This window comes from Dipodomys merriami, unplaced genomic scaffold, assembly GCF_024711535.1.
Source record: "Dipodomys merriami isolate MVZ:Mamm:240054 unplaced genomic scaffold, mDipMer1.0.p SCAF_4, whole genome shotgun sequence".
Classification (NCBI taxonomy): Eukaryota; Metazoa; Chordata; class Mammalia; order Rodentia; family Heteromyidae; genus Dipodomys; species Dipodomys merriami.
The window spans coordinates 559,605-586,880 of record NW_027205603.1 but is presented as its reverse complement, the minus strand read 5'-3'; the positions used below and the strand labels follow the sequence as shown (position 1 = coordinate 586,880).

Below are 27,276 nucleotides of genomic sequence, written 5' to 3'. Positions count from 1 at the left end.
TTACTTTCTCAGAATATTTGAGTCATTGGTGAGTAATAATTTTTATCATGATAAAATCATTTCAAAATGAAGGAATATATAATATATGACCACTCAAATTACATGTTTCAAATTCTCAATTCTTTTATTTATTTTATTTTATTTTTTTTTTTAATTTTTTGGGTCAGGTCGTGGGGCTTGAAATCTGAGCCCGGGCACTGTCCCTCAGCTCTTCAGCTCAAGGCTAGCACTCTACCACTTGAGCCACAGTGCCACTTCCGGCTTTTTTTTCTTTTTGCTTATGTGGTGCTGAGGAATCGAACCCAGGGCCTCATGCATGCAAGGCAAGCCCTCTACCACTGAGCCACCTTCCTAGCCCTCTCAATTCTTTTAAAGAATACATTTTTCTTTGTTCTTCTGAGAGTCTCTCCAAGGAAAAATCCTTTCAAACAATAAACACTATGCAGAAAAGAAACATAAAAACAGAAGTAGAGACAATGGACTCTATAAATAGTGTACCAAGAATAAAAACACTTTTCCCCAAATTATGCTCCAAAACTTAAAAAGTATAAACAAAACATCTATTAAATTAGAAATATTATTTTAGGGGGAAGAATGAAATGACTATTCTATATTACCAATCCTAATATAGGCTAATATTTTAAATATATTTTAAACAAAAGCTATTTTTAAAAACTTCATATCTTAGCTGATATTGGTGGGCTTATGCCTGTAATCCTAGCCCCTCAGGATGTTAGGATCTGAGGATCATAGCTCAATAGTTCAACGTCAGCCCAGACAGGAAAGACTACGAGACTCTTATCTCCAAATAACTACCAGAAAACCAGAAGTGGAGTTGTGACTTAAGCACTAGTGCACTAGCCTTGAGCAAAAAAGCTCAGGGACAACACCCAGGCCATGAGTTCAAGCTCCGTGACTGACAAAATCAAAATCAAAACAAAACAAAACACTAAACCAAACCAAAAAACCCAACTTTTTACCTTTATCCCAGTTTAATAGCACAAGACAGTAATCTCATCAACTTAGGAGGTGGAATCAGGAAGGTTGTAGGAAGTTTGAGGCCAGACTGGGCAATACTTTTATCCCTTAAAGCATACGCTTAAACTCAGTATTAAAATTTTCAATCAACTGTAAAACATGATTTTGAAAAGCTACTTGCATAAAAATACTTATCACAGTAGTATCAGAGTGTGTTAAAAATTAGAGGCTGTCTAAATATTTAACACTTAGGCATGACCTAGGATTCCGCCATTTGAAATAATGGTTATAAAAACTGCATAGGGCCAGATGTGGTGGAGATTACTTATAATCCCAGCTATTTAAGAGGTAGAGTCAGAAGGACCTTGAATTTCTGCTAGAATGGACAAAAAGGTAGGCTAACTATATCAAAAAACAATATACACAAAAGTAGAACAGCATTTGCCCAGCATTGCCTAGGAGATATTGAGTCCCCAGTACCCTAAAATAACAAAACCAAAACCAAATATTTCTATATATTCTATACATTCCCAAATATATGCCTATATAGTAATATGGAATAATGTTCTTCATCTTTATCACAGATGAGATGTCTCAACTTTCATTTTAAATCTCAGCAGTTACCACGGACACATACTCACAGATACTCAGCACTTCAGATAAAATTATCTAACAAACTTGAATGTCTGTAATACCACCTATTCCAAACATAATCTTGCTCCTACATTCCTATCGTGAGTAACAGAACCACACAAACCAAACTATTTCAGTTCATTTTAAACATTTCCTATTTATTTCTAGACCTAGCACTGGCCAGGAAAGAAAAATTAGTTAATGGCTAGCATTCTGTAAGTGAAAAAGAAAATGACAAATGCAGTACTTACATAAAAATTCACATCCTATGTTAAAATAGGTACTTCACACACATATAAACACACACAGAGTTGGATGACTATCAAAATAATATCAGTGGGCATCCATTGGGAGATCTTTGTTTTTTGTAGTTCCCACATTTCAGGGAAAAGTCTTAAAGCGAAATGACCCTCCCCTTCAAAAATGTTTAATCTAAGCTAGTGAGAAAATTATACTTTGAAATTCAATTCCAGTGAGAGTGCTAAGATACTGGTATAATCACACATTCATTACGGCCTTGTAAGCTGATCCGATTCTTTTGGAAAGCAATACGCAATATGTGTCAAAAACCATAAATGTGTCCATACCTTTGACCTAAGAACTCCTGGGAATTGATCATAAGGAAATAATGTAAAAAAATATGCACAAGGATATTTTTGATGTGATGCTGTGTTATTTTAAAATAATAAAGTGTCTAACAATAAGAGAATAGCTAAATAAATTATGTACATTCTTTAAAAAGCAGGAAAATAAAAAAATACACAGAGACAATAAAACACTATAACAGATAATAGAACTCTTTTAAAAAAGAATGAGGATAAGCTGCTGGAGGTACTTTCTAAAGTATCTTTTAATGGAACTTTAAGGAGAATGTTTAGAAACCAAAATCTGAAAGGAAAAACAAGCAACAATTGATAATAATTTCCAATTCTGGGAAGATAATCCAAAGATTCAGAGAGAATAATGTAAAGCCTCTGCTACAAAGAATTCTGTTCCAGAGACAGAAGTTTCCTTAAGGCAAATAAACATTAAGTATAGTCATATGTAATCATTCTAAGTTCTATAGAAGCAACATTATACGCAAAACTGTCATTATTCTTTCTAAATCAAGCCAGGAATGTTTTAAGTTATATGCTCTTTCTCAACACTTTGGCATTTAATTGGAGATTCATTAACAATAACAAGAAAGGAAAGAGTGCCACCTACTGAACTGCAGTCACTTTCACAGGAAAAAGAAAGATACTAATAAGCATAAAATATCACAGTTAATCAGCACTTGTCACAAAATATAGAGAAAATAAAAAGACAGACAAGGAACAATAGAGATGGCAGTGGTAAAAGAGACTGGCATTTCTTTTTTCACTTCTGTGATAAAATTAGAAGCAAAATGACTATATTTAGGTATTACTTAAAATTTAAAAAAAATTAAATATTTCCAAAGGCTAAAAAATAGTGTGTGTGTGTGTTTGTGTGTATGTGTGTAAAAGTTACTAAAAGTTACTAAAAGCAGATCGCAAAAAAAATTTTTTTAAATCAAAAATCAATGCAAGCTGGGTCCTGTTAGCTATGTCTATAAACCTAGCTACTCAGGAAGCTGTGATGTGAGGATCATAGTTCAAAGCCAGCCAGACAGGAAGTCTGTGAGACTTTTAACTCTTAATTAATGAGCAAAAAGCTGGAAGTAGAACTGTGGCTCAAGTGGGAGAGTGCTAGCCAGTCTTGAGTGGAATAGCTAAGGGACAGTGCCCAAAGCCCCAGAGTCCAGCCTCCAAGCATACACACACACACAAAATTCAAGGCAAAAATATAAAGATCTGGCAAATACAAGTCACATATTCACATCTTTATTTGATTTTTCTCATGGCTAATTTGCTTTCCAATACTGAGCTAAGTAAGCTTTAGTCATTTCCTTAAGAAAGGAAGAGCAAACTCTCACTCAAGCAGATGGCAGAAAAATCCCCTGGGCAGATGTAAAGTAATTCCTACTATGTTCCATAGCTAAAATTCCCAGGAAATTTGAGATGTTATCACAGATTTATATATTTATTGCAGTATGTTTTTTCAAGACAAGTGAGAAGAAAATCACTGTCCTTGGTACTGAGGTTATGGGGTGAAGGGGAACCTTTAAATGTGAACCTGACATATTCAAGATCTAAGGGAATAAACATTTTCATTTACATCTCACTCAATTATAATAATCCTATGGAGTTAATTATTCCTATTTTTCAGATAAAATGTTTTCCAACTTAACAAATAATTATTCCCACTTAGTAGGTATACTATATTTGGGAGAAAATGAAAAAAGCTTTAAATTGGCATAATTCAATGAAATGCCAAGTCCCAAGTCTTTGGTAGTCAAATAACATTTGATTATATTGGATGTTAAGCATCACTATACAAATGCATTTTGATGTATTACTTTAAGTCTTAATTTTAAAAAACCTAAAGACTGTTTAATCCTCTCTAATAGAACCAATTTTATATTTGCTGCCATTTTTGTTCTAGGACTTCAAATATGAATATGAACTCACAAATAAAACAGGATACCTTTGAATATACTAAAAAACAAGAGAAAATGAGACTGTTTCCAGCCAGGGACCTGGTAAGAGGCACTGTTTCAGGAACTTAGACCATGGCCCACTTGTAAATACAGCGGATCTGCTGCCAGTATCCCGCAATCATGTCCAAGTTCACTCCAGTCTGAGGTTCGTAACACACTATGTAATCTTGCACTCTACCTGTTTTCTATTTCTAAAAGTCTAATGAAAACTTGTATTAAAGTATTCCCTGATAGATATGAGGGCCCGCTGTAAATTTTAACTCCAGATCTAGCTGGTCTGTATAAGATACGGCTATTCATATGCTTGATTATCCACACAGCCTGCAGAGCTCACAATCTTGCTGCCTCTTGGTGTTATGTTCTTACATCTTGTCTATAACCAGATCCTTCCTATTACACTGTCCTGGATGAGTGTGTGGAGTTCTATCTAGCTTCTCTCCCAGTGGCATCTCCTCCCTGGAGTCTATCTTTCTCAGGACAACAGTATTTACTAAACAACTCATCTTATTCCCTATACTTAAAAAAAATTAATTGATTTCCTCATTCTTTCTTATATACTAGATTAGAAAACCTCTGGTACTTGAAGAGTTTGGAGACCTACTCTGTTTCTCCTTAAATATCTTCACTTATCATTTCAAACACTATCTACACATTAGGCAAATCCTTTTTTCTTCAAGTCCACTGTAAACTGTAAGAAAGTTAACGTGAAGGAAAGAGAAGATACAAAGTGAAGTGGCAAAAAAACATGGACAGAAAATCTCACAAAGTTACCATATTTTTGGACATTACACAAAAAGAACAGAAGAGGGAGCACTGTGAAACTAAAACCTTATAATAGGTTAAAAGAATATACAGATAATTCCAATTTAATTATTGTCAATTTAGAATATTTTTGACTTCATGACAGTGAAAAAGAGATTCAAATTTGGTACAAGCTGTACTTCAAAGGTTTAATTATCATTTTTTGTTTTGATAAGTGGTACAATATTCTCGAAACACTGACCTAGCAAACCACAGCTCCTTTTCAGCCATGTTATGGTAAAGATTAACAACCAATACAGTGATGTTAAGCTAGGATATTCAGTAGGTTAGGTAGCATATTAAATACATTTTCATCCTACAGTATGTTCAATTTACAATGTGCTCAGTGGGACATAACTCTATCATAAGTCAAAGGAACATCTATAGCTACATATACCATTTCTTGAAGAGAATGACACATCAGTACAAAGGGAGACACATATTCCATAAGAAAAGATAATTACTACTATGTTCTGCCATAGTTTGAATGGAGGCCTGGATCAAGTAGTAGAATACATGACTAGCAATAGGCCCTGAGATCAAACCCCCAACTCCCCAAATGTAGGGGGAAACCTGAAAATTTTGAGACTTAGGGACTTGAGAGACAGAGAATATGAAGAACATTAAATTAATGAGTTTAGGGATATATATTTGACTAGAAAATCTTTAAAGCAATGAAATAATCCTATAAAGTCAAGACTGGTTATTTTTGGTAGCAGGAAGAAGGGACCATGATCAGGACTGAGGACATGCAGGGGCTTCTGAGACAGCTGGTAAATTTCTCTGTCCTTAAAATTTAAAGGTAGTTTAAAAAAGAAAGCAGATTAAGCAGAGTGGCTCAAGCTTGTAATCCTAGCTACAGAGGCTGAGATTTGAGGATCTCAGTTTGAAAGCCTGGGCAGAAAAAGTATGTAAGACTCTTATCTCCAATAACTACAAAAAAGCCTGAAGTGGAGTTGTAACTTTAACAGTAGAGCACTAGCCTTGAGCAAAAGAGCTCACAATGAACACAAATCCAGAGTTCCAGCACCATTATTAGCATAAAAACAAACAAAATCATAGAACTCCACAAGTAAAGGGACTGGAGACATTGGATTAAATTAGTAATCATATCAAATAAGAATGAATCCTATCAAAAAAATCTTATCAAAGAAGAAGGAACAGACTTGTAGTCTTAGGAGTTGAAGAGTTTCACCTGGAAAGATCCAGAAGGATTCACATCCATTAAGAATATTATGGGGAGGCGGGGAAGGTGGCTCAGTAGTAGAGTGCTTTGTCTAGCATGCATGAAGCCCTGGGTTTGATTTCTCAGCACCACACAAACAAACAAACAAAAAAAAAACCAGAAGTGGTGCTGTGGTAGAGCACTAGCCTTGAGCTGAAGAGCGCGCGCACACGCACACACACACACACACACACACACACACACACACACACACACACACACACACACACACACACACACACACACACACACACACACACACACACACACACACACACACACACACACACACACACACACAAAATTATGTGGAGGGGAAAGAATATTATGAGGAAAATGAGAGCATGGTGAAAATGAGCAGAATCTTTCTTTGTACTCCTGATAAACTTGGGGAGTATTTTTTTTCAACAAGTTTGAGTTGCTTTTTTTTTTTTGGAAAACCTATAATTTTTTTGTTGAGGGCTTTATAATAGAGACAGAAATTTCAGGCACAAATGAATCAAATTCCTTGCAAAAGAACTTCAAGTGTATCCTTCAAAAAGTAGTTTATTCTATTCCTACAGTGTAGGCTGTAATTAGTGACTTTGTTCCCAAAGAGCACAGTGTGGAAGGGGAAAACACCAGCTTCATGGTGGAGAAACCTAAAAAGCAATATCTTAGCTAAGTGATCGATGAACTTCAACAGAAATAAATCAAGGAGAGAGGATTTGTCTGTGGTACAATGGCATTCTATCTATGCAGTCATTCCCCCTGCAAACACTTACCATCCTACTTTAAACAAGAGAAAAACATCAGAAAAAGGGCTCTCTAATAGATAACCATCCAATGACATACTTGACTAACAATTCAAAACTGTCAAGATCATCAAACACAGGAGAAGTAAGTGTAAACAAGTGTCACAGCTAAAAGAAGTCTCAGGAGACATGACAACTATGGGGAAGGATGGACACAAACAAAAAAGCTAAAGATAACTTAGTAAGAGAATTGAGTTAATAATGCCAGTTTGATTAATTATAACAAATGTATCATGCTTATGTTAGATACATGGATGGACCTTTAAAAGCTAAAGATAACTGAGTAAAATATAGACTTTGGTTAGTAAAAAGGTATCAATTTTGTATAATTATAATAAATATAAGATACTAACAATAGGGGAATGGGTAAAAAATAAGGAAACTCTAGATTATCTTCTTGTATATTTCTGCAAATCTGAAGGTATTCTAAAAACTGTTTATTTAAATTTGTTAAAAACAGAAATCTCAAAGGTAGCAACATCATACTGCTTTTAACAACTTTAAACTGTGCTGGTAAGTTTCCTGAGATAAATATATCAAAGTACAGGTTCCCATCGCATTTCTTTCTCATGCAAATATTCTGAGTCAAGACTCAATGGTCAGCATCTACTGACCTCACTCTGAGAACCAAGCAATGCCTTTGCCATAGTATACTATTTCAAACAGCCCTCTGCCTAATAATATTGGAAGCAAAAAATATGGTGTTTCTGTAAACCTGAAAACACATATGGCAAGCTGGGTAGGTAATGTTCTTCTCTTTGGGTACTAGACGATCAAAACTGTAATAGCCCAAGCAAATGTACATGTAGAAAATATTTTCAAAGAAGCCTCAATTCTTTTCTTTTTTCTTTCTTTCTGTCTTTTTTGTTTTTGCTGGTCACAGGGCTTGAACTTTGGGTCTGGGCACTGTCCCTCAGCTGTTCAGCACAAGACTAGTACTCTACCACTTGAGCCACAGCGCCACTTCCTCAGAGAAGCCTCATTTCTACACCTGTAGTGAAATATAGCAAGCAAGAACTTCTATGTCATCTTCTCTCTGATCATCTTCCCATTGCTGATAATCAAACAGCTTCTCCAATTGCTACTGTTAGGTTGTGCTCCTTCCATTCCTAAGCAAGTGCTGGTTGTACTGTTTTACACTTACTATCATTGTAGTGATTTGAGCAATATATATTGTGTTTCAATTAATAGGAATATTCCTTCAGAATGAGGATGAAGTTTTATGTGTTAATAAGCACTGTTCTGTTTTACACAAATGTCTTACAAACTGCATCCTTAATTATCCTTAACATCAATAGAGTAGACAGTATTTTTTAGGAGATGAATTTTAAGTTCAAAAAAAAAAACAATACCTGGGAAAACAATAAACTTCATAAAGTTCATCACATCTGAATGATTCTATTAAATCCATTCTATTGTTTTTTGTTGTGTGTGTGTGTTTTTTTTTTTTTACTACGCATGAAACCACTTCAGGCATTTACTGTAACATATGTACCATAGCACTCAGAACTCTGACTCTGAGCAAGTTTAATAAAGAACTTGGTGAACAATGTCTGTCAAAGTTCTCGACCTCTGTACATGCCAGATTGCACCACTGATTAGGATATTAGCAACTTTCCAACATGCTCCACCCATTAAAAAATATTCAGGTGGGAAATATTCATTAACTTGATGGTGTAGCTATATTAGAAAAGTGGAAACTACAGAATTACATTCTATAACTTTTCAAGCATAAGAAAGGGTTTGATAAGTACCTTAACATACCATCATCTATTATACCCTTATGAACCATATCTATGTGTTGTGTTTCTGTTCCTCATATAATACAGATTAGCTGAAATAAGAAACAACATTTAGCTTGGCACTGGTGACAGATTCACACCTGTAATCCTAGCTACTCAGGAGGCTAAGATCTGAAAATCAAGGTTCAAAGCCAAAACTAAGTTATTTAAAAACTCAATTATTAAATAGGAGATTTAATACTACATAGAAACCATAAAATATTTATAAAGCTCCAAAAATCACAAAGAATATGGACTAAAATTTATTTGTTTGTTTTACTGGTGCCAGACCTGGAGCTTGTACTCAGGGCCTGGGCAAGCTCCCTGAGCTTTTTTGCTCAAAGCCTGCACTCTACCACTTGAGCTACAAGCTTAATTTCCAGCCTTTTGGTGGCTACTTGGAAGTTAAGAGTCTCATGGACTTTCCTTCTTTGACTGGCTTTGAACCGCAATCCTCAGATCTCAGTCTCCTGAGTAACTAGGATTGCAGATAGGAGGCACTGGTTAGGCTCAATTTTTTAACATGGAGAAGACAGTTCTAGCTCACAGCCACACCATTTAATAACGCACATAAATTATAGCTGTTAAATTTGACCACTGTTTAATTCACAGATGTAAAACTAGTGATCTCATATCATTGTAAATTAACTGATGCACTTAATATATAAGCGCACTGAAGCATTTATATAGTAATAACTTTTCTTTAGTTTCTTGCTCTGTAATGCCTCAAATTTTCTTCTAGATTTGATTTCTATTCATTTTTTTCTTTAGCACAGTTAGAAATTTTGTGTACACAAAAGTATGTATATTTTGAGCTAAAATTTTCAGAGCCATACAAGGAATAATCCTCAGAATTGAAGAAGATGTACTACAGGTTGAGAATATAGTCCTATTTCTGTAAAGATAACTAAGATGCTTAACAAATCATATTTAAAGATAAGGAAAGAAATTCTCTAAACACTTGCCATTCCCAGCCTCCCTAATAAAAGAAAACAAAGTTCTTTTCAGTCCAAACCAGGCCTCTATGTATAAAGAAATCCTCCTTAGATATTGTTATATTTTTAAGGTAAGTACAGTCTATTTAAAATTGAACTGGAGTTTTAAGATAAAAAACACTGACATTAGGGAAGTGATTTAAAGAGGACAATTTTACATAGGAAGATATAAACAAAAAGATTTCCTGACAGGTAATAAAGGCCTTACCTATGAATGAATTCAAAGGTGGGCATGAGGACAGAAAACTAAGCCATTATTAAGGGAAGTTCAGCATGACTGAGTGACTGAGGTGAATCTGTAGATTTCCAAGATCTTCTGTTGATAAGGATAATTGGGTAGAAGGAGAAACAAGAAACTTCTATAGCCAAGACCCTACAACTAGTGTTTTATAAGTTCAAAATCATTTGCTGAATGTATATTTTGTTGCAAACACCATCATAGGTCCTATTGAACATGATTCTTGACAGTCAGTATTAATCTCCAAAACCTGAAGTGGAGAAGTGCTAAGTTACTAAACAGCGTCTATTCCAACAGTCTCAAATAAGAGAAGATTGGTAACTTTCCAGAAGATTATAGTGAGTCTTTTGTTATCAGCCATGGCTAATGACAAGCACAGATACAGTGCTTCATCTTCAGCACATTGAATTATAGCACTACTACTATTCAGTAGTGTCTTCTACATCCAAAGCCCTGAGCTCAGTGATGATTCACCAGTTCACAACAATGATCTACAGCTTAGGTTCAACATTTACTCAGTGTTTCCTATGAGGTAACATGAAAACACAGCTTATAAAACCATGTATTCCAAGTTTAACAGGTTAACACTTCAAATGCTTATAAAGTGGAACATGATACTTAAAAGATGAACTGTAAGAAATATAACACTTGGGCATTGCTGTTGAGAAGGTAAAATGATGACAGCTGTTATGGAAAACAGCGTAAGGGGTTCCTCAACATTAAAGGCTAGAAGAGACAATCAGTGCTAGAGCATGTGCTCAGCATGTACAAAACCCTGGATTCAATCTCTAACACCTAAACAAATAAACAAAAGTAGATACTATCTAGCAATTATCCAGCAATTCCACTGCTGGACTTATGTCCAAAAGGATCAAAAACAGGGACTCAAACAGACATATATATACACACACCAATGTTCATAATAGCATTATAGACAAAAGCCGAAATGGAGAAACATTAACAAATAAACATGTGAAATGTACATTTTATATTGGATTATGCAGTCTTTAAAAGGCAATTCTGACAATGTTCCAACATGGATAAGCCTGGAAGACAACATGCTAAGTGAAATCAACTATCAAGTCAAATGTTGTATGATCCTACTTATCAAAGTGGAACTAAAAAAGTAGACACTTATAACAGAAACTGAATGGTAACTCATGTCTGTAATCCTAGCAAGTCAGTAAGTTGAGGTTCAAAGCCATCCCAGACAGAAAGTCCATGGGGCTCTTACTTCAACTTACCAATCTAAAGCTGAAAGTGGAGGAGTGGCTCAAGTGGTTGAGCACCAGCCCCGAGTGAAAAAGTCAAGTGAGAACATGAGGCCCCACATTCAAGCCCCAGTACCCACATATACAAATAAATACACATCCACATCCACACACACACACACACACACACACACACACACACACACACACACACACACACACACACACAAAATAACAGAGACAAGTCTGCATAATAATACCAGTGAGTACTCTCAACTCATGCCAGTAAACAGCAATGGCATTCAACTCACATTAGTAATATAATAAGGGAGAAGGAAAACTCCATTTTTCCCTTTTGTTTCAAAGGTGTTCAAATCACTAAATATTCCATTCTATGGAAAGGCCTCTCTGTGGTCACATTCAGTTCTCCCTAATTTAAAAGATGCAAAGGGCATAAACGCCCATCAGACAGAATATTGATACCATGACCCTGCCTGGTAATACTAGTTCCAAGTTTGTCAGACTAAAGGTTAGAATAATTTGTAAACAACATTAAAATGTTCTTATTGCATTTCCACAATTTAAATGTAAGCACGCACAGACAATTGAGATTAAAAATTCATTCAAAGACATTAATATATGAGGAGCAAACCACAAACCTTCTTGAGAAGACACAATGGGTGGTAGGTAATCAGGAATGTACTCCTTTCTTTCTTCTGCATCTTTACTTCCAGGCTGAGGAAACTGAAGTACATTGTTCTTGCTAACAGGAAATGAAGGAATTTGATGTGGGAAGGTGACCGGTTCAATATTGTGAATATAGTCTTCTAGTTCATGCAGACTGACCCCCATAAGTTGGAAAGCTTCACCAACATCATCCAAAATTGGGTCTGTTCGGCCATCTGAAACAAGTTAAAATCAAATCAAACCATTTTAGGAAAATCCTATGAACAATCAAAACATGTTAGGAAAAAGATATTAAGTAGGGTCTGGGAAGGTGGCTCAGTGGTAGAGTGCTTGCCTTGCATGCATGAGGCCCTGGGTTCAGTTTCTCAGCACCACATAAATAGAAAAGGCCGGAAGTGGCTCTGTGGCTCAAGTGTAGAATGCTAGCCTTGAGCTGAAGAGCTGAGGGACAGTGCCTAGGCCCAGAGTTCAGGCACCACAACCAACCAAAAACAAAAACAAAACAAAAAAAGATATTAAGTAAATAGTTCAGAATTAAATAACTTACTTAAAACCTAGTTACTGTAAAAAAACAATAAATTTTGGAGTATCATATTACTTATCTGTGTATATATGTACACACATTTACACGAATACACACACACATACATATACGTATACATGAGTGTTTTGGGGATTGAACTCAGCCCTTGATCAGTTTGCTTACTCATGGCTGGCACTATAGTACCCCTTAAGCCACACACCTCCATTCCAGCTTCTGGCTAGTTAATTGGAAATGGAGTCATGTGCCCTTTTCTGCATGAGCTTACTTTGAACCATGATCCTCTGATTCCACCCTTCTGAGTAGCTGGGATGTCAAGCGTGAACCTATCAGGATGTTTTTATTAACTGAAATTCCCTTTGGTCCCTTCAAAATTGGAGTTATACTTAAGATATGTGGTGTACCCTCAAGAAGCTCATGTTTTGAAAACTGGGTCTCGGGCTGGTATGTCCAATCTTGAGAGGAGCTTGCCTCTAAAGCTTATTTTGTCCTTAGCCCCTTACTGTCTCTCACTGTGCCTCATGACCATAATTAGGTGAACAACTAACTTCACTTGGCTATAGGTTCTCAATGTCATGATAGTCTGCTACACTTCAGGGCTACAGCATGGTACAAGCTGCCCATGGAATGAAACCACAAGTCTTTCCTCCTTTGAACTGTCTCTCTCAGTTATTTGTATCAAAACGACAAAAAGTATAACACAAAATGTCTGAAATTAAATCACACTATAAAATGTAAAAGAAAATCCAAATGTGGTAAGAGGTAGATGTGCACAAGCTCACAGGGACAGAGTCTGGATGGATGCTGGGCATGGTGGTACACAACTGGCACCCTAGCATTTGGGAAGCTGAGGCAGGAGGATCAAAATTTTTAGGTCAGTCTGGATTCTGTAGTAAGACCCTGTCTCAAAAAAAATAAAAAAACTCAAAGGATATATGGTCAAATTAATTGTGAAAGATATAGTACAGGAGGCTGGGATGGCTGAAGCAGGATGATCACTTCTAAATTTTTATAATAATTTTTCTACAAGTGAATTCGACAATGTGAAAAAAAGATATTCTCCATCTTACTGAACATGAAGTCATATTTCAACTCTTACTGATTTTGTGTAGCAATGGGATTTGAGTTCAGGGATTTGCACTTGCTAGGCAGATAGGCTACCATGGAACCTGAACTCTTCTAATATTATTCTCTTAGTCTAAAAAAAAGTAGAATCTTGAATACTTCTCTATGTTTTACAGCCCCCCTGCTTTTTTCTTGCCACAGATATCAGACTTTCTTCTATCTCTGTTACTCCTACTATGGCCACATCAATACAGAGTGGTCACCACTCACCTACTGGAGACAGTGTTCTAAGATCCCCAGTGGATACCTGAGACCTATGCATACTCTGCTTGTCATGTACTTAACATATCTACGATAAGGATTAATGTATAAATTGGCACAGTAAGAGATTAACAATAACAGCCAGGTGCTGGTGGCTCACTCCTATAATCCTAGCTATTCAGGAGGCTGAGATCTAAAGATCCTGGTTCAAAGCCCAGGCAGGAAAGTTTTTTTTTTTTAATCTCCAATTAACTATCAGAAAACCAGATATGGCATTATGACTCAAAGTAGTATAGCACTAGACTTGAGCTAAAGAGTTCAGGGAGAACACCCAAGCCCCAAGTTCAAGCCCCACAACCACCACCACCACCACCAACAACAACAACAACAAAACTCCCCAAAACAGAATAACAGAAAATCACAATGAGTTATTAAAGTTGTTTAAGACACGGTTTTTATTTTGTTCTTCCTGCTTCACAACTGTAAGGTCCTGAGTTCAATTCTCACTATCTTCAAGAAGGAAAAAAAAAAAGATGGATATTTTCAGACCAAATTTAACTAAAGTTGTAGATGGCAAATCTAGGCAGATTACTACTGTAGTTTTAAGTTCGTCCCACTTGAATCTCTCTGGCATGCCAGTATAACTTTCTTAAAATACCATCTTCATCACAGCATTCCCCTACTTAGGGGCACAAAATGTTTTCTACCCCCATTTTACTTCTTTTTACTTTTCTTTTCGCTTTTGCAACCCTAGGGTTTGAACTAAGAGCTTCCTGCTTGCTTGCTTCTATCATGGAGCCCAGCCTTCAAGTTTGTTTTCTTGTCTCCTCTTCCCTCCACGGGTCTCTCTATATAGTCCAAGCTGTCTTCAAACCTGAGAGATCCTCCTGCTTCAGCCTCTCTAATGCTTGGATTACAGATGGGCACCATAACTCACATGTTTTACTTCAATAAAGACTTTAATTCCTTCAACAACCTGATTTCATCCTTTTGCACATTTTCCTTGAATATCCTTCCAATGAACTAGCTATACATGTCAAGCTGGCTACTTCAGTGGTACTTTTATTACTTCTACTTGGATATTTATTTTACCCTATTCTCTACCCTAGAATTAGAATTCTCTAACAACAGATTACTTTTCTTTAAAGTAATCCTGGAACCCAGAGTCCACAAACATCTCTCCTTTATCTTACTCCTTTCATATTAACTGTTAGTACCATGCAATAATCAAGTTACAGATCTAGTTTTAAAGGGTCATTCTAAAAGAGGTATGATTGGACACATATGTAATATATGTAATATAATTTCTATGCACACCAAAATATATGCCTCTGAACACCTGAAGAAATTGTTAACTGAGGAAAAATTTTAATTCATTGTTTGTGAATTTATACTTGAGAATATTAGCTTTGGATGCCATCAGTTTGTGTTAACATTCTGATTCCCTTGTACACACGCTGTGGACAGAGATTGCATCTTAGTAATTTTATATCACCCAGCGCAGGGCTGAGTTCGTAAGTGTTCTTATTACAAGAAAAAGAGTTGGGTGCCAGTGGCTCATGCCTGCAATTTTAGCTACTAAGACTGAGATTCAGAGGACCAAGATTCAAAGTCAGCCCATCCAGAAAAATAAAAGGAACTGGACCAATAATTAACCAGAAATGGCTGGGCAGGACATGTGGCTCAAGTAGTATAGCACCAGTCATGAGCAAAAAAGCCAAGCAAGCTTGCGGCCCTGAGTTAAAGGCCAGTACCCACAAAGCAACTGTCAAAAAGACAAAAAGCATATAAATGGGTAGAATACAGGTTACAAAATTCCATTTTAAAATGACATGTCAGAAATATAACCTAAGAATGTCTGTCAAATACATACAGTTAAACTTTTCAAAAGTCACCAAATCACATAGGGAACGATGAACATGATAATCAATCACATTCACACTAAATCCAAGAAAACTGATCAATAAAATGGGTAGCTAGAAGGCAGGCTCACACTAAGGTACTACAGTGAACCACTGATGACTATGAACTGCCAGTTCATACTCTGGCTCTGTGTAGAAGGCATAAAATGTAACTAAGTATTCAGAGGATATTTCATATACCTAAAGGTTCACAGCACCTGTCTTTATTTAGAAAACAAGGTAACAAAATTATAATCTGGACTACCCATAATGGTAACAATATACTTAAGGACTACAGAGGGGGAACCTGAAGGAAAAAAGGCAAAAGCCAGAATATTTCACCAATAGTATACTCCCAAGATACTAATGAATGAACTCTATTTTAAAGATCCCAATTAATGGTACCGGGGAAATCAAGCATTCAAAAGATGCTTCAAAGATTTTAGGAACTCAAAAAGTGAAGTAAATAAATAGTTATTATAGTAGTGGATTATCAGTTCATTTATCCAACAAGTATTTCCTCAATGCTTATTGTGTTTTGGCCTTTTACAAGATTACAGAACACAGACATACATGAACAATTACAAAACAAGGTGATAAATAACATATGGGAAACATGAACCGAATTATAAGAGCAGACAACATGAGTTCCTTAGAGCCGATGATAAGTGAGTATCAAAATATAAGCAGTACAGTGGACCAGGGTGCAAGACACTCAAAGAAACAGCATACATATAGGAGTAGTTGGCTTAAGATGTTTTGGAAAGGCAGGTAGCTCAGCATGGTGGCAGATTAGTATGGCAGGGTAGGAGAAGATAAGAAAAATGCTAGCTTACAAAGGGAAATGTGTGATTTAAAAGTTTAGACTATTAGCTATAACAAATCGAGTGCAACTGAAGTATTTTTCAGAAGAATGACAGGTTCAGATTTGTGCTGTGCATATGATTCCATCTGTGTTATGGACAGATTACTCTGGCAGTAAAATGGAATTGTAAGTACTGTATTTCAAACTTTGTGTGTGTGTGGTTGGGGGTGGGGGTGGAGATCCTGGGGCTTGATCACGGAGTCCCTGGGCACTGTCCCTACCTACTAGAGCCACAGCTCCATTTCTGGCCTTTTGTGATTAATTAGAGGTAATAGTTGCACAGACTTTCTCGACTGGGATGGTTTTGAACCGTGATCCTAACATCTCAGTCTCCTGAGTAGCTAGGATTACAGGTGGGAGCTACTTGTGCCTGGCTTCAAGTATTTAATCTAGAAGCTGCTTCAACAAAACGAAGTGTGTGTGTGTGTGTGTGTGTGTGTGTGTGTGTGTGTGTGTGTGTGTGTGTGTGTGTGTGTGTGTGTGTGTGTGTGTGTGTGTGTGTGTGTGTGTGTGTGTGTGTGTGTGTGTGTGATTACAGGTGGGACTACTTGTGCCTGGCTTCAAGTATTTAATCTAGAAGCTGCTTCAACAAAACGAAGTGTGTGTGTGTGTGTGTGTGTGTGTGTGTGTGTGTGTGTGTGTGAAGTGTGTGTGTGTGTGTGTGTGCTAATGCTGAGGTTTGAACTCAGGGCCTGGGCACTGTCCCTTAACATTTTTGCTCAAAACTGGAGCTCAATCACTTGAGCCACAGCTCCACTTCTGGAGCTTTTTGATGGGTAAGTGGAGATAGAACCTCACAGGTTATCCTGCCCAGGCTGGTCTTGAACTGCAACCTTCAACCTTCAGCTCTTAGCCTCCCTAAGTAGCTGGGGTCACGGGTGAGAGCGGCCAGCACTCGGCCACAAAACCAAGCATTTTATGAAAACACTTCATCAACTTACGATCGAAGGTGACATCTGAATGAACGGTGCCCTCCCCATCACAGTCACACAGGCGGCGCGCGCACCGATGCGAAAGCCCCTTAAACCACAGGGTGGGCAGCTGTTCAAGTCTTCCCCAGGACCACACACGGCCGGTTACACGTGAAAGCCATCCACCCACCCGTACGCCGCGGCGGCCCAGCTTTACCTCGAGGAAGTAGCAAAGTACCTGTGTGACCCCCCCCCCCCCTTAACCATGTTCGGATGAGCACTGCCGGGGGAGGGGAGGGGAGTCAAGCGAAAGTGACTTGAAAGTGACTCTTAAGCAGCGAAAGCGACAGGGAAAAAAAAAAAAACCCAAACACCCAGCAGCGACGGAGAAAGTTTGAGCGGAGCTGCTGTCTGGCGACCGGGGATGCAGAAAGAAGAGCGAGGGGAGGGCAGGCCAGTCCAGGAAGGAGCTGTCAACGAGTGAGTGGGCACGGGGCGGCCGCCGGGAGCTCGGGGGTGGCCCCGTCCGGTCAGAAACGGACGGCAGACGGAGCGCCGGTGACAACTGGTGTAGCAGTTGGCGGGCGACGGGGATGGAGGGGGGGTGGTGATGAGGGGGGCGGGAAGGGGGGGGACCCAGGTGAGGACCGGGTGAGGAGGGATCCGGAGGAGTGTGGGGGAGGCCGTCCCCCTGAGACGGCGGACAATGAAGATCCCCCCCCCCCCATCCCCGGGCGCACCTCGGCGCGGCGGACGGGAGGGGAGGGCGCGGAGCTCCGGCCCGGGGCTCCCGCGGGGGGCCGGTGGCGGGAAGTTAGCGGGCGAGGCAGAGCCGCCCCGGGGATGCCTGGAGTTTGCTCGGGACGGCCCGGGGGGGTTGGGGAGTGTGGGAGACGGGGGCGCCGCGGAGGTGTCACGCCGAGCCCTCCCTCCCCCAGCCCGGTACTCACAGAGCTCCGAGTACCGGTGGCAGCCCCGGCCCAGCTGCTGCAGGTAGCGCTGCAGCACGTCGGTGAGGAGGTGGCAGGCGCTGAGCTGCACCGAGTCCCAGCCCAGCGCCTGGCAGATCTGCGCCACCGAGACCCTCAGCAGCGACCGGGAGTAACTCTCGCACATCCCGCTGCGTGGACGGGCGCCGCCGCCGCCGCAGCCCTCGCGGACGCCGCGCTCCAGCCCCCCGCCGCCGGGCCTCAGCGGAGCCTCGGGTTCATCCTCGGGGGACGGGGGGCCCCCTCCGCCCCGCGCCCCGCGGCGGGGACACCGGCCCTCTCCCGCCTCCCAACCCCGACCCTCAGAGGCGACCACCTCAAAGCCCCGGCAGCACCGAGCGCGCCAGCCTGAGAGCCGCCATTTTGGGCTCGCTCCGCCTCCCGCTGGAAGGCCGCCGGAGCGAGGCAGCACCAGACGAAACCCGAGAGCGCCGAGGCCAAAGCTCCGCCCCGTGGGAGCAGAGCGAGCGTTTCGGTATCGATTCTCGGGCCTTGGGAAGGCAACCGGAAACGGCAGGGCTGAACGCAGTTGGTGGCCGAGCTCTGGGACTAGCAGGTGCTGCTGGGGTCCCCCGGGGGGTGGGGGGGGAGGAACGGCAGGGTGGGGGGGGGGCGTCGAAATGAGAGGGGGGCCGCCGTCTGTGTTTCCGGGGGTCCAAGGAGGGAGCTAGTGCATGAATTAAAAAACAAGCTGTTCACTGGAGAGGTTGAGGCTGGAGGATCTTGGAGTTCGAGGTCAGCCTGGGCCACGTAGTGAAATCCTGTCTCAAAAACAAAACAAAAACCCACTCGGTTTAGCGTGTCTTTCAACAGTCATCGCATTACAGCTGGAACGGGGGGGGGGCGTCTCTGTGGTAATGACCCCCACCCCCAAAGCAACAGCCAAGATCAATATTTCCTTCTTTTAAAAACAATTCTCCTCTGCACAGCATCTTTACAGTAACATAAAATGAAAAACAAAACGATTTTATTGTAAAGGTGATGTACAGAGGGGTTACAGTTACATAAGTCAGATATTGAGTACATTTCCTTTTGAACAGTGTCACCTCTTCCCTCATTGTCTCTGTTTTTTCCTCCAGCCCCCCTCCCCAATATTTTCTTTTTTTAAAACAATTCATTTCAATCAATATTTTATATGATCAGAAGCACTGAGGCATTGCACATTTGTGTAACCCCCCCCCCCAAAGTATCCTCCCTTTGGTGTCACTGTGTGTGAATGTTTAGAGTCCTGCATTATATATATATATATATATATATATATATATATATATATATATATATATATATATGAAAGGTCAAAGTGCATGCTATAAACTGCCCTCATCTCACAGTCCTTTTCCGGTAAAAGGCAAAACGTCATTGTTCCACAAACATTGCCAGCCACTGTGACCTAACCAGGATGTGAGGAACTTGATTTCCTAGAGCTAAATACTAATCAAAATACATGACATGGACTGTATCCTGTTCACCTAAAGTTTCCGGAAGGCCTGGTTGCCTGCAGCAGACCCTTCTAGCTCTAGCAGAGTATTGCCAGGTCTTTTTTGAAGATGCCTGAAATTGGGATGGTCTGATAAAGAACATTTTTAAATATTGGGAAAAAAATTTTGTTTTGGTTTTTTGAGTCAGTCATGCTATATTGTCCAGCTGGCTTCTGATTCGTGGGCTCAAGTGATTCCCTGCCCTCAGCCTCCCCTGTAACTGGGGGGAGGGAGGGTGCCCAAGCTTACACCAGGCTAGGGGTGGCATGGAATTTACAAACTTTTATTTATTTTGTTGGTAGTGGGGCTTGAACTCCAGGGCCTGGGTGCTGTCCCTGAGCTTTTTCTGCTTAATGCTAGCACTCTACCACTTTGAGCCACAGGGCCTCTTCTGGTTTTCTGTTTAATTAGAAGTAATAGTCTCATGGACTTTCCTGCCCAGGCTGACTGAACCATGATCCTCAGACCTCAGCCTCCTGAGTAGATAGGATTATAGGCATGAGCCACAGACACCCCGCTTTTACAAGCTTTAATTTACAAGCATAAGTAATTTCATAGGTTAGATGACTAATCTGAATTTAGTTTGGCTCGAGCCAAGTTGTGATTGCTGATTTACTTTGTTCTTAAATGTGCCTTTCTGTCCCTACTAACAATGATTTAGTACATGAGTGTATGCGGTTTCACCAATATTTGTGCTTCTGAGTAGCTCTATATCCTTTCTACAAGAAATACTCCAGAACATTGAGCATAAGAATCAGTTTTTACAAACTTATGAAAACTCAGTAGACCTGAAAACATGGTAGGTCAGCCAAATAATCTGCAGAGAAGAAACAAGGTAGTAGGTGGGAGCATGCCTATAGTTACTCTATTGATGCTTCTGTTCCCAAAATTATCAAGGTGTGTGTGTGTGTGTGTGTGTGTGTGTGTGTGTGTGTGTGTGTGTGTGTGTGTGTGTGTGTGTGTGTGTGTGTGTGTGTGTGTGTGTGTGTGTGTGTGTGTGTGTGTGTGTGTGTGTGTGTGTGTGTGTGTGTGTTTGCTGGAACTGGGGCTTAAATTCAGGGCCTTGTACTTACACTCTTGCTTTTTTGCTCATGGCTGGGCTCTACCACTTGAGCCACAACTCCACTTCTGGCTTTTTGCTGATTAATTGGAGATAAGAGTCTCAGGAATTTGTCTACTAGCACTGTCTTTGAACTCTGATCCTTAGATCTCAGCTTCCTGAGTAGCTAGGATTTTAGTTATGAGCCACTAGCACCTGTCTTATTAGGGACATTTCTGATGCTAAATCAGAGGCACACTTTTCAGTCCTCACCATATTTGACCACGTTTATTGCTGTTTGATAATATTGAAACTTCATTTGCCTGTGAAGAGTGGAAAAATTTCAAACCTACTGAAAAGTTGAAACAGGCAATTGTTAACATTTTTGCCATATTTACCATATATGTTGTATTTATTATATACATACTTTTTTCCTCTACCATCTATTCTAGATTGCTCTCACTTCTGGTCTTGGAGCATCCTTAGTGACATGACCCAGAACTTCATGCACAGTACTTCTGAGCCCTAGTTTCCATGTCTTTTCCAAACAGTGATTGCTGAGTTTGTCAATGTACCATCAACATTAAATAAGAATGCCAAAAGGCTCTCAAACAAACCCCTTCCATGCCAGATGTTGCTGCTGGTCCACAACTTTGTCAGAGAAGCTAGACTTTCTCCGAATGATTAGGATTAATTGCTCCTGCCTACATGATGGCTTCTCAGTTTGAGGCTGACTCTTGACTAACATTGTATCCATAGCTAATATTTTATCAGGATGCCATGGAGAAAACATTGTCCCTATAAACCTGGAGAGCCTATAGTATCAGGGACAGGGAGAGTTCCCCAAATAAGTCACTGGGAATGATGGTCAGAGGAGAAATTCTGGCCTGTACCCTAAAATGACTGTCAGGAACCCAGCACCATAGACAAGCCACTGACTTAAAGAATACACAGCACTCCAGTGGATTATACTGCATGCTTACAAGGTAGTGCCTGTGCAATGGTTCTTTAATGGTGCCTACAAAAGGTTATTGCATTTTTCTGCCAGGCTGACAGCTTGAGTGGTATAGTATGTCCTATTACCAGTGGATTTCATGCCTCATATGTACTCCTATATACCTTCTTTGTTAGAATAATAAGTCCCAAGGGCTGATGAAATATAATATGTGACAGTACTGGTCTGCTTCTTACCAAAATAAATGACTGCCCTTTCTAGGATCAGAGGAACTTAATGCAGTCTACTTTGTCTTCTTGGATAGTCTTTGAGTTTTCTTTTTTTTGTTGTTGTTGTTGGTCGTGGGACTTGAACTCTGGGCCTGGGCGTTGTCCCTCAGCTCTTCAGCTCAAAGCAAGCGCTCTACCACTTGAGCTACAGCGCCACTTCCAGTTTTCTAGTGGTTTATTGGAGATAGGAGTCTCACGGTCTCTCCTGCCCCGGCTGGCTTTGAACCACGATTCTCAGATCTCAGCCTTCTGAGTAGCTAGGATTACAGGTGTGAGCCACCAGCGCCTGGCTTTCTTTGAGTTTTCTTATCCTTGTATAGACTACAGTCCAGGTAGATTTGATTTTCCCAGAGCACTCTCCTTGGCAGACTGCTGTCTTCTCACCAAGTATCCTCAAGTGGCCTTTCTTCTTTGTGTACACATTCCTTGTGTCTCTTCTAGTCCATGGGACCAGGCCCCATCCTTATGACTCAATTTAATTTTACTTTTTAAAGGCCCCATCTCCAAATACAGTCACATACTGAGGTGTTACCTGCCATTCCAGCCTCACATATTTGGAAAGGAACACAGCTCTCACTTCATCAGAGACATCAGCATTGATCTTGTGGCAAGCAAGCAGCCTAGATGTTGCCCAAGAAAGAAGTCCCATTGCTGTCCTCTTTCACATCCATATGAAATCAGCTGGAGCACAGAATCCAATCCATCTATTTTTGACTTTCATTTGCCTCCCAAGCTGCTCATCCGTGAAATAAGCTTGGCTTTTTGTCCTTCCTGTTACAAGCTGGTCATAAGGAATTGCCATGCAACCATGAGCATAAGGTGAAATGAGAAACACTGGTACAACATTAATGAAGGCACTGCAAGCTGGCCTCCTTTCCCCTGTAGCTTGCTGTGTCCTGGGACCCTGTTTATGGTAGATTCTGAATGTACACTTTCTTTTAAAGTCAACTGTTGCTATTTTTAGCCTTTTGTCCAAACTTGTGCTAGGCGGTTCTTATACTTACTTGGTTTCCTGTGATGAGACATTCCATGTAATTTACCATGCCAGGAGCTGTTTTTACCAAAGATCTAGAATTTTCCCCCACACATCATGATCTTACTCCAGAACATGGGGTGCCATTGCAATTTACCATTTAGAACTTACAATGAACATCACATTGCAGATGCCTCTACTGCCAGAGTCCACCAGGTTACCCAGGCCTTGTGAAAAAGAAAAAGGCAGCATTAATACCTGATACTGCACCAGCTGCAGACCCCTTCCTGCTTCAGGCCTCATCTCAAAATTGGCAACCTTTCACCTTTCATGCCTTCAGTATATAGTCCAGAAAGAAGCCCTAAGGGTGACAGGCTTTGCTTTCAGAAGCCAAAAAAACGTAGCAGGCATGTTTCTTCATAGTAGAAGGCACAAGGGGCAATCAATTGCTTAGATCTGTTGCTTGTAGAAGACATGACAGGCAACTAGATCCTAAAAGCTTTACTGATACAGTAGGCCAGTGAACCTTTGTAGACCCTTAAATCTTTGTAAACCTCTGAATTGTCTACTCTCTGGGATATATGTACTTAATGGAGCCTTTAATACATTAGCACCTAGGAGTGGGAGAGAAGAGCAGGGAGCAGGATTAAAGAAAAGAGAGGGAAAAGGAAAGGAAGGGATTGGAGGGGAGGACATGGGAAGGAAGGAAGCTGGGATGGGGAGAGAAGAAAGTGAAGAGAGGGAAGGAAGGGCAGGGAAGAATAGAAGGAAGCAGGATTTGGGCAGGGAGACATCAGTTTGCACTCTGGAGGGATTTTGCCAACACATTACATACACGTGAGTGCAAGGGGACCAATCTGGCCTCCCACATTGATCAGGCATGGAAAGTGGGCTGCATGACAAAGCATAATTATATGCAACAGTGACCATTATTACTAATGTGCATCACTGCTCCAGGGACTTTGAAGTGGTAAAGATGGGAGAACATATGTATCTTCAAGTACTAAGTACATGCAGCTCCTAATTCAAACTAAAACCCCATGTTCTTTCATCCTTCCATATCACATTTCTGTCTGCCTCCTCCCACAAAGGAAGAACTCAGACTTCAGTAATATCAAAGGCTTGCTTTATCCTGTAATGCCTTTGTTTCCTTTCTAAGTGTTTGTTCTCATTTCATAGGACTCACGCCAGTTTTTAATCATTAGCTATATAAAGGTGACTCATCTGATTTTACATTCTTCCCAAATATACTAACATAGGTCACTGTATCTGATGACTAATGTCTGCTTGGATTTCCCATCTACATCGCAAATTTAATATTTGATGGGTGCCCAAAACAAAATTCATTGCTCTCTGTTCTTGGCCAGACTTGGGGGGAGGAACCAAGAACTATGTTCATCTCATTCACTGATCAGTATGATAAAAAACACTGGTGTCCATAGTACCTAGTAGGTAGTGTGTGGTAAATATGCTTTCTAGGAAAAGCTCACCTTGAAATAGTGTGAAGAATGAGTATAGTGCATAACTCTGAACATAACTAAATTGTGAATATACTAAAACATGGAATTAAAGGGTGACTTCTATAGCAATGGACCTGTATCTGTAAAGCTGTTATTTTCAAGTAGAAAGAAGGAAAAATGGATTCCAGGAAGCAAGAACTACTGCAGTGTGAAAGCAGATGTTTTGGACTGTGGAGTTTAACTCTTATCTATGGACAACTTAATAGGACACAGCTCTTACTAAGAGCCCTAATCCTGATCATTCCATCTTGCTGAGTGATGAAGAGCACCAAGAACACAGCAAAGCTGGGTTGTGGGTTGAACCCTGGTGCTAGCAGATACACAAAGCTAGGTTCTGGGCTAGACACCAGTGCTGGCAGGGTTTACAGGTGGGCATTCATAGACTAGCTCTGGTAAGAGCATCATTTTTCATTCAGTCGGTCCCAGCAGCTCAGTGCCTGCAGAGTGTTCAAGCTTAACATGGCAGGTTAACAACAGTAATAGTTTTGAAAGGTTACTAATGTTCCATCCTAAACACAAAAGGTTTGTACAGAGCAAATTATAGAAAACAGGCCTTGTAATAATAGAAACTTGGTCATACAATACTCAAGTTGACAGAACTAGCAATTTAGGTAGTTTTTAGATGTTTCTAGAAAGCAGAGTAACATTTAAAGTTTATAACCTGGTTTTCATTTTGTGTCTGTGTGTGTAATGCTAGGAATTGAATGTAGGCCTTCTTCATGGTAAGCAGGCATTCTACCCCCAAGCCATACCCTCAGCCCTGGTTTATCTTTTCAAGAGCAGTTTGGCAGCATTTATTTGAACACTTCCTTGTAAGAAACTTTCCCCTGGATTTCCATTAAAGAATATGCAAATCCAATGAACTGATACCCAATTTCATTCTTCAGATTCCTTGTAAAACTTCTAGAAGGGATTCCCCCCCCCCCCCCGCAAATGATAAACTGGACAAAAAGCCAGAGGGAACAACAGGAAAGTAATTCGAAAGCTGTATCCTTTTCCTCATGTGGCAGTGTTGGGGGACAGCCTCTTCCCAGCCCTGGCAGACAGCAGGTTTGTACTTTAGAGAGAATGAACAACTGGATGCAGGCCACCAGGATCTTTGAGTACTGATGGTGCCTGTGTGGGCCTGACGATGGGCTCTTACTACCAGCTGCAAGCGAAGCCACTTTGTCTACTGGTTTCTTTCTAGATGCTAGCTTTTAAGCCATCACTTTCCAGAAGGAGCCTGGAAGAACCTATAGATACTGACATATAAGTTGACCTAGTAAATTACCCAAACTCACTGGCAGAAAACCAAAGATTTTCAGGCATCTGGGGAAAATTTGAGACTAAGGGTTGAGGAAAACCTGGACCTGGTCACTGAATTCCCCCCACCCCCCTTTACATTTTAAAGCAAAACAAAAAAGGAAAAGAACATTCAACATAGACCCTATATAGGCCAGAAGGCCTGAAATGTTTACTATCTGGCGCTTTGCAAATGTATGCCAACACTTTGGAATCCAAAACCTAGATCATGGCAGGGAAACAGCAGATGAAATTATTACTATGTAAAATCAGGATCTTGGGCAATTATTGAAAAAGAATACTCAATAGAAAAGGAATGTAATAAAAGAATGAGAAAAACTGGAGGAAATCCTTTAACAGGATTTTTTTCTCCCTTTGGAAAAAATCCAAATAGAAAAACTGAGTTTCAGGACAAGAGATGACTGTAGAAAGTAGAAATAATCACATGTAATACGTAGCACAATGAAGCCACTTGAAATAACCAATGTCTCAGGATTGTGGGTCTTTTTGTCTGAATTTCCACAGCTAAAAGCCCTAATGTTCAACACAATATCCATCATCATTGTGAATTTTGAGAATAAGAGACCTAAGTCTTTGGAGGAAACTGGCAGTGCTTAATACAGTGTGTGGTGAGAGCTTGTGAGAACCTGGGTTTGATCCCCAGCTCAAAAAGAATGGGGATGGGAGAGGGAAAAATGCCGAGAACAATGGAAGGGGTGACATTGATCAAGACGCATTGTACTCATAACCTGACTTATGAGGAGCTGAAGCCTCAAAGAGACAAACAGCACACTTTCTCTTATATATGTATGCTAGATCTACAATACAAACATGCATGGTAACACATTTTATGCATTTACACACAAGCTGACTAAAGGATGACATACTTAAGGGAGGAGTCAAAGGAGTAACTCCTCCAAACGACTAATAAACTGCTTTAAAAAAAAAAAAAAAACAAGTACCAGGAAGTAGAAACATGCTTTTTGGGGAAAGGTAATGAAATAAAACATGAAAGGAGGTTGAGCAAATACAGTCATTATATTCAATGTACAGTATGTAATAACTGAATTACCTAACAGGGTAGGGATGGGAGGGGGGAAATGGGGGAAGAATGATGGAAAGGGTGGCATTGATCAAGGTGTATTGCACTCATCTGACATATGGAATTGCAACTCTTTGTACAACCACTTAATAAAAATATTTTTTTAAAAAACAATAATAAAAATAACTTTAAAAAGGAGTATAGTTTTTGGAGCTGAGTGAGGTGGCTGATGGCTAAAATCCAGTAGAGATTAGGACTGTGGTGCATGGCTGGCTAACAC

General features: G+C 40.0%; 1 protein-coding gene across 1 annotated transcript in view; it reads right to left on the bottom strand.

Annotated features, from left to right (window-relative positions):
* Taf3 (TATA-box binding protein associated factor 3) overlaps positions 1 to 18,778 on the bottom strand; it is a 149,178-nt gene extending 130,400 nt beyond the window's left edge. The window contains exons 1-2 of the mRNA XM_069990321.1: positions 18,398 to 18,778; positions 11,876 to 12,118 (exon numbers count right to left, since the gene is read on the bottom strand). Of these exons, the coding sequence (XP_069846422.1) occupies positions 11,876 to 12,118; positions 18,398 to 18,563 (409 nt within the window). The 5' untranslated portion in view covers positions 18,564 to 18,778. The remainder of the gene's footprint in view (positions 1 to 11,875; positions 12,119 to 18,397) is intronic.
* Positions 18,779 to 27,276: the final 8,498 nt, after the last annotated feature.